The sequence below is a fragment of the Alexandromys fortis genome, unplaced genomic scaffold (genome assembly GCF_014885135.2).
Source record: "Alexandromys fortis isolate MF-2015 unplaced genomic scaffold, M_Fortis_MF-2015_v1.1 scaffold_243, whole genome shotgun sequence".
Taxonomy (NCBI): Eukaryota; Metazoa; Chordata; class Mammalia; order Rodentia; family Cricetidae; genus Alexandromys; species Alexandromys fortis.
In genome coordinates this window covers 1,381,894-1,389,598 of record NW_026068121.1, presented here as the reverse complement: position 1 = coordinate 1,389,598, position 7,705 = coordinate 1,381,894, and the positions used below count along the sequence as shown (strand labels likewise).

The window sequence follows — 7,705 nt, the reverse complement described above, 5'->3', positions numbered from 1 at the left end:
AAAAAATATTTATTTATTATGTATACAATATTCTGTCTGTGTGTATGTCTGCAGTCTAGAAGAGGGCACCAGACCTCATTCCAGATGGTTGTGAGCCACCATGTGGTTGCCGGGAATTGAACTCAGGACCTTTGGAAGAGCAGACAATGCTCTTAACCACTGAGCCATCTCTCCAGCCCCCGACAACCTAGTTTTTTGTTTCTATTGTTTTGTTTCTATTTCACGGTGGGTTTTTTTTTTTTAAGATTTCTTTTTATTTCTGCACTCGTGCATGAGCATGGGTGTGGGGAGTTGAGACACCATCAGACTCCCTGGAACTAGGAGGTCACCTGCATGGGTGTCAGCAACTGAGCTCTGAGCTTCCAGAAGAGCAGGAAGCTTTCTTTCCCACAGAACACTAAGACCCAGGCTGGGCTGGAACTCAGGACAGTCCTCCTGCCTCAGCTTCCCCACTGTTTTCCCTCTGTATTTGCCACCCACGGATTATTTTTCGGTTTCCCTGAGTCTGTTTTTGGGAACCTTAGTGTTTGTGTTCCTTGGCTTTTGCTGAAGAAACGACCGGCAAATGAGATAAATGCTCTGTACCCTCATGAACTTCATCCCCTGGGAAGGAGGAAGGGTCAGCAATCGTTCCACGATTCAGGGTTGATTTAGGGTTGAGGAGAGGAGAGGTAGGAACCTGACTTAGACTGACGTGCCACAGACGGCTCCCCCAAACAGCCAGCTTTGGGATGGAGGAGGGAAAGATGAGCAGAAGTTAGCCCTGAAGAGAAAGAAAAGACTAACTTTAAGGAAGGTGGATTTCTCACACACCTAATTCTACTCTCTCTCTCTCTCTCTCTCTCTCTCTCTTTCTCTCTCTCTCTTACACACACACACACACACACACACACACACACACACACACACACACACCTACTGTTACTGTTTCCATTCATCCCCAAATGTGGGCCCTAAGACTGACAGTTCCTAGACCCTCAGGCATCCATAGTGTTGTGGTAGGGCTTGCTGTTCCTTTATATCACTCTCTTGCCTCTTTTGAAATAGTCACCTAGCCCATCCCTTCGGGCGGGCCTGGAGGGGGAAATGAGAGGGGGAAGCTTTGATCTTACCTGGCTCCCAACCCATCCACAGCCTCCATTGAGGGTGGCCCACAGGTCTCCATGGTGGGTCTGCTTCGACACATCTTATCCCAGGAGGGTGTGTGGGGCCTCTACCGGGGCATTGCCCCCAACTTCATGAAGGTCATTCCAGCTGTAAGCATCTCCTACGTGGTCTACGAGAACATGAAGCAGGCCCTGGGGGTCACATCCAGGTGAGGGACCGGGAACCTGTCACCCCAAGATTCCCTCATCTTCGTCACGGCATCTCCCATGCTGACGTCCTCAACCGCCAGAAACTAATGGCCTGACCAGTGGTTCCTAATCCCCCAACCCAAGCCTCTGGATACCAGAACCCAAGTCCCAGGTCGTTGGCCCTGTGTTCTGACATCTGTACCACTAGGCCCCACTCTTTGGCCACTGGATCCCAGTACTGGATCCTCGACTTCACAGCGAGACTCCCAGACCCCAACTGCTGTACCTCATACATCACTTGAGATGCAGAACTATCCACACTCTGGCCCTGAGCCCTTATCCCCAAGCCCCTTGACCCTGCTCATCAACACACCAGAGCCAGATCCTGCTTTTCCCTGCCTTACCCACTGGGAGCTGGGCCACCCTGTGCAACAACAGATGGTCCCAGTGCCCCAAGCATGAAGGCACACATCAATGTATCCCGTAACCCAGATCTCAGATTCTTCAGGCACCAGACCCTCATGCCTCACTAGACCTGAGACCCTAAATCTGCTGGTGAGCTCCCTGTCACTCGCCTCATAGTCTGGATTCTAGAAGCCAGGAACTCTTAGCCACAGGGTCCTGATCCTGGGTTACTGGATCCCAGATCCCTCACCCCAAACAATTCTTTTACCTCAACTTGGAGTTTCATGCCCTTCCGCTTTGACTGCCGGATCTACATTTTAGCACACCCTCAATCTCCTGTCACTGGATCCAAGAGTCCCAAGTCCTTAACCCCCTGGATTCTGGTTCCGTGAACCACCAACGTGTGAGCTCCAGGGTGGATTCTAGATACCACAGCTGTAGCTGTTCAATCTCAGATCCCAGATTCCTTCAACCCCTTCTCTGGATACCAGCCATAGAAGACCAAGCTCTCCCAGACACTACCAGGTTCCAAGCCCTTTGCTCCTGCACCCCAAGTTCTCAGTCTACTCCCTAAGTCTAGATCCCAGCAGCCCAGTGGCAGCATCTCAGATCCCACAGGCACCCCAGTATCCCAGACACACCCTGGAGCTGATTCCCACTGCATCCCACACCATCGGGGATCCTTCTGGAAGCCCAGACCCTGGACTAGTAAGTAGCTCCACACCAGTAAGGGAATGGGATGTATGTCCCACACCATTCCCCACATGAATGCTGAATCTCCCCACAGCTAGGACACACCTCCACTCCTCCACCACTCCCCCAAATCACCTCCCTCCCCATCTCCCTCTCTGCAATGTCTTCCACACCCCTGCCTATCTGCCAGGCTAGTAACTTCCCAGAGTCCAGGTTCCTCTGGGAGGGTCTGGTCTGCTTACTCATGGTGGGGATTTACCAGGTGAAGCCAAGCGACACAGCCAAGGGGACCTTCTGCATCCCAGCACTGCCAGCCCTGCTCGGGCCTCAGAAAGTCACAATTAAAGACCAATACACAGCATCCTTCCTGAAACCCAGCATCCAGTATGCAAAATGAAACAACCCCAGACTGACTCGGGGTCTATTTTTCTACCAGACGGAGAACAAAGTCCCCTGACTCCCCACAACATTCCCATACCCTCCACACTTCAACGTTGGATTCTGAGCTTAGGATAAGTGGGGGGGGCCTGCTCAACTCCCCGATCTCTGGGGACCCCATCAAAGGACTGAAAGGAACTAGGATGTTGAGGGGCAAGAGGACCCCACCATGGCTTCCACCTCTCCCTCCAGCCTACACCAAGTCCGTCTCTCTGCCCGTGTATGTCATTTCAAGGGAAGAGAATAAATTTTCTAAGCTCTTTCACTGTTGCTTTTTCATTTTTTAAAATTACATTTGTTCTTAAAAAGAAAAAAAAGAGGAAAAAAATTACATTTGTTCTTTGAGGGAGGGGCATATGGAAGCCAGAGGAGAGCTTGCGGGAGTCTGCCCTTTCCTTCCATCATGTGGGTCCTTCCATCATCAGTGGTCAGACTTGGCAGCGAGCAGCTTTGTTGACCCCGCTGTAGGTCTGTGACTTTTAGAAACTTATGGGTGTGTGAATGGCACCGGGGTACTCCCAAGGAAGGGAGATGAGACACAACTCTCTCTCTCTCTCTCTCTCTCCATCCTCTCTTCCCTTTCACTTTATCCCCTGCTTCCCACCTGCCTTCATCTCCCACTTCCTCCTTCCATCCTCTCTCCCTCCTCTTCCCCTACTTTCTTGTTTCTCCTCTATCGCCTCCCCCTCCTTTCCTTCCTTCCCGGTTCCTCTGCCCCGCTCCTCTTCCCTCTTCTCCAAGAGCTGGAAACTTCAGTTTCCACTCCATTTATAAACAATAAGCAGGCTGGAGAAATGGCTCACTGTTGAGAGCCCGCTGCGCCTGCAGAGGACCCGAGCTGCAGTCTCAACACCCACATGATGATTCACAATCACCTACAGCTGCAACTCCAGGATATAGCGCCCCCTTCTGGCCTCAGAGGACACTGCACTCACATGCACACACATAGACACACCACAAGTGAGGCCCTGGCCACCCAAATCTGGTCCCTGAGACTCACAGGCAAGTGGAAGGAGGGAATGGAGCCCACAACATAGTCATCTGACCTCCACACACGCACACCCAAATAATACATTTTAAAGATTTGATTTGTTGTGTGTATCTGATCTGTGTGTGAGACAGCCAGAGGCCTCAAATCCCCTGGAGCTGCAGTGGCTGTGAGCCACCTAACCTGGTGCTGGGAACTAAACCCAGGTCCTCTGTGAGAGCACTATGTTTTCTTTTTTTGTCGACTTTGTTTGTTTTTTGAGACAAGGTTTTCTGTAGCTTTGGTGCCTGTCCTGGAACTCACACTGTAGACCAGGCTGGCCTTGAACTCACAGACATACCCCCCCCCCTGTCTCTGCCCAGTTTGAGAGCAATAGGCACTCTTACTGGCTTGAACCATCTCTCCAGCTCCAATTAAAACACACACACCCTGGGTTGTGGTGGTATACACCTTTAATCCCAGCTCTCCAAGGGCAGAGGCAGGCGCACCTCTGAGTTCCAGTCCAGCCTGGTCTATGAATAGAGTTCCAGGATAACCAGGACTGTTACACAGAGAAACCCTGTCTCTTTTTAAACCTGGGTGAGGTGGCACACGCCTGTCATCTCAGCACTTGGACTGGTAAAGACCGAAGATCAGGAGTGCGGAGTTATTGCTGGCTGCATAGCAAGTTTTGAGGTTAGCCTGAACTACATGAGACCCTGTCTCACTGATCCCCACCCTCCAAAAAAATTAATATTTCAAGTGGTGGTGAGACACACCTTTAATCTCAGCACTTGGGAGGCAGAGACAGGGAGATGTCTGAGTTCAAGGCCAGTCTGGTGTACAAAGCAAGTTCCAGAACAGCCAGGGCTATACAGAGAAATGCTGTCTCAGAAAAGAAGATTTGTTGTCCGCAGATTTGGCAGCCCAGAGCTCGTTCACTGGGCTACACAGCTACCCCTGATTAACTCCAGAACTCTCTGTCTGTCATGTGGAAGCTCTCCTCAACACTAACTCCATTCTGCTTCCTGCCTTGGGAGGTGGAGGCAAGAGGATCCGTATTCAAGGTCATCCTCAGCTACTTGGTGAGTTTGAGACTAGTCTGGGCTTCAGGCCGCCCATCTCAAAACAAAACAAATGAAAATTATTGTTTAGATACCATTCAGAGGACCAAGCTAGCTCTTCCTGGGCTACAGGATTAGGATGTGCACACCATGGGGAGACAAGAGCAATCACACTGCCTACCCATCATGCCCGTGAGCTCACAAGCACTCTTGTGACCTCATCCTCCCTTGCCCCTAAATTCACAAGTCAGGCAATCATCCACTCTCAGCTGGGAGCCAGCTAGATGCCCGAGGGACACTGAGACCAAGACCCGAATCCTTCAGCAGCTATGGGAGTCCATCCCGAGGTAACGCAACCTTGTTCGAGGGTTCAGATCTTGCTTAAGAGGGTTGGGGTTTTATTTAGAAAAGCTCTACACCTGGTCCACCCAACCCATCCCTGCCCCCTCCCTTACCTCCATCCACACACATGAACCATGAGGTGATTCACACCCACCATGAGGTGGTTCACACCCATTGTCCCAGCACTGGGGGTGAGTGAGGCCATGAGATGGTTCACGTCCATTACTCCAGCACTGGGGGTGAGAGTATGAGGTGGTTCACACCCATTGTCCCAGCACTTGAGGATGAGGTCATGAGGTGGTTCACACCCAATACCCCAGGACTCAGGGGTGAGGTCATGAGGTGGTGTGCACACACACACACACACACATTACCCAGCACTCAGGAGGCTGCAGGCAGGACATCAGAAGTCCAAGGTCAGCCAGGCTGAGATGGATCTCTGTGAGTTCAAGGCCAACCTGGTCTACAAGAGCTAGTTCCAGGGTAGGCTCTAAAGCTACAGAGAAATGTCAACCTCTGGCCTATACACACTCACACACATATCACTGCACACACACACACACCACTGCACACATACACCACTGCACACACACATCACTGCACACACCACTGCACACACATCACTGCACACACACTTTCACACACAGCACTGCACACACTCACATGTCTGCACTCTCTCACACACATTATACACACATCACTCTCACACACAGCACTGCACACACGCACATGCCTGCACTCTCACATACACAGAATTGTGAGCTCTTTCAGAGGCTGAATGCTCAGGCCCCAGCCCCCACATGGTGGCCCACAACCATCAGTAAGTAGTTCCGGTTCCCGTGAGACCAAAGGCTTTTTCTGCCCCCCTTGGGTACCTTCATTCACATGTATGCACACACACACACACACACAAATAAAAATAAGCAATCACTAAGAAAGAAAGAAATCAATTGGGCATGGTGGCGCACACCTTTAATCCCAGCACTTGGGAGGCAGAGACAGGTGATCTCTTGAGTTCCAGACCAGCCTGGTCTACAGAATGAGTTCCAGGACAGCCTGGTCTACACAGAGAAACCCTGTCACAAAACAAACAAATGAAACCATCAAATCACCCCCTTCAAAGAATTGTCCACATCAAGGCAGCAAAGAAAAGCAGAGGGGACCCTGTAAGGAGCAAGCTCCTTCAGGGCTGAGTGTGGCCCGACACTGGATGTTCATGCAGGTTCTGGACACAGGAGAGCGGCTTATGGTCCCTGTGGATGTCTTGGAAGAGGAGAACAAGGGGGCCCTGTGGAAGTTTCTGCTCTCAGGAGCCATGGCTGGGGCAGTGTCTCGCACAGGGACGGCCCCCCTGGACAGAGCCAGAGTATACATGCAGGTTTGTCTGCAGGGCTGGAGCCCTTTGGAGAACAGTATAGTGGAGAGGGGTGGAGGAGATGGAGTTGGTGGAGCTCAGGAGAGCCTGGGTCTCGACATAGAGGTCTCGTAAAGTGGAGCTGAGACTGGAGTTGCGGGTGATGGGGACAGGAAGTAGTGCTGGGACTGGGCTCAGAGAACTCCAGTCACAGAGAGCAACACAGTCCAAGTTAAAAGGTTTGGAGGTCTGCGGGTTGTGGGTGATATCTCTGAGGTGCTTGCAGAGGGACGTGCGGGCATGGAAGGGACTGAGGATGGACCCCAGGGCTTCACACACACTAGAGAAGCCCTCGCTGCTGAGCAACATTCCCAGCCCTCCTTTTTTTCCTTTTGAAAACACATTTATTTTTATTTTATATGAGTGAGAATTTGACCCCATGTCCGCGCACCGCATGCATGCAGTGCCACTGGACGCCAACAGGGGGCGATGGGTTCGCTCGAACTGGAGTTCGAGGTGGTTGTGAGCCTCCATGTGGATGACGGGAAGGGAATCAGGTTCCTCCACAGCAGCGGCAGGTGCTCTTGACCCGAGCCGGCTCTCCAGGGCTCTGACCACTGGACGGTCACTCCCGTGGCCCTCTTGTCACTTTTTATTTTCAGATATCTCAGTAAGTAGCTCGGGTTGGCCCTGAACTCACTCTGTAGCCCAGAAAGGACTTGAACTACAGTGTTCCTAACTCAGGCTCCCAAAGAGTTGGGCTTACAGACCAGCCTCGCCAGAGCTGGCCACAGTGGGGTTTTAGATAAATGTTAAGACTACATAGGTGGATCCACCTAGAGGCACAGGCCTGTGACTCCAGCTGTTCCGGAGGCTGAAGCGGGAGGATCTCCACTTCAAGGCTAGTTTGGGCAATTTTAGTGAGAAGACCATGTGTCAAAATATAAAATAAAAAGAAGGCTAGAGCCGGGCGGTGGTGGCGCACGCCTTTAATCCCAGCACTCGGGAGGCAGAGGCAGGCGGATCTCTGTGAGTTCGAGGCCACCCTGGTCTACAAGAGCTAGTGCCAGGACAGGCTCCAAAGCTACAGAGAAACCCTGTCTCGAAAAAAAAAAAAAAAAGAAGAAGAAGAAGAAGGAGGAGGAGG

General features: G+C 51.6%; 1 protein-coding gene and 1 long non-coding RNA gene across 7 annotated transcripts in view; both read left to right on the top strand.

Moving 5' to 3' along the window:
• LOC126490392 (calcium-independent mitochondrial carrier protein SCaMC-3L) overlaps nt 1-7,705 on the top strand; it is a 28,806-nt gene that overhangs the window by 14,756 nt on the left and 6,345 nt on the right. The window contains exons 1-3 of one of the 6 annotated variants that reach the window (XM_050125316.1): nt 4,756-4,883; nt 5,110-5,209; nt 6,427-6,582. The exons of 1 other annotated variant lie outside the window; for it this stretch is intronic. In XM_050125316.1, coding sequence (XP_049981273.1) covers nt 5,192-5,209; nt 6,427-6,582 — 174 coding nt within the window. In that variant the 5' untranslated portion in view covers nt 4,756-4,883; nt 5,110-5,191. Of the gene's footprint in view, nt 1-3,406; nt 4,884-4,928; nt 5,210-6,426; nt 6,583-6,608; nt 7,229-7,705 lie in introns of those variants that run through there. 4 more of the 6 variants (XM_050125318.1, XM_050125314.1, XM_050125315.1 and 1 more) reach the window with 4 other exon arrangements.
• Nucleotides 7-3,096, top strand: LOC126490394 (uncharacterized). Its single transcript, XR_007589182.1, has 2 exons — nt 7-998; nt 1,135-3,096. It is a non-coding gene; the product is annotated as an uncharacterized lncRNA (long non-coding RNA).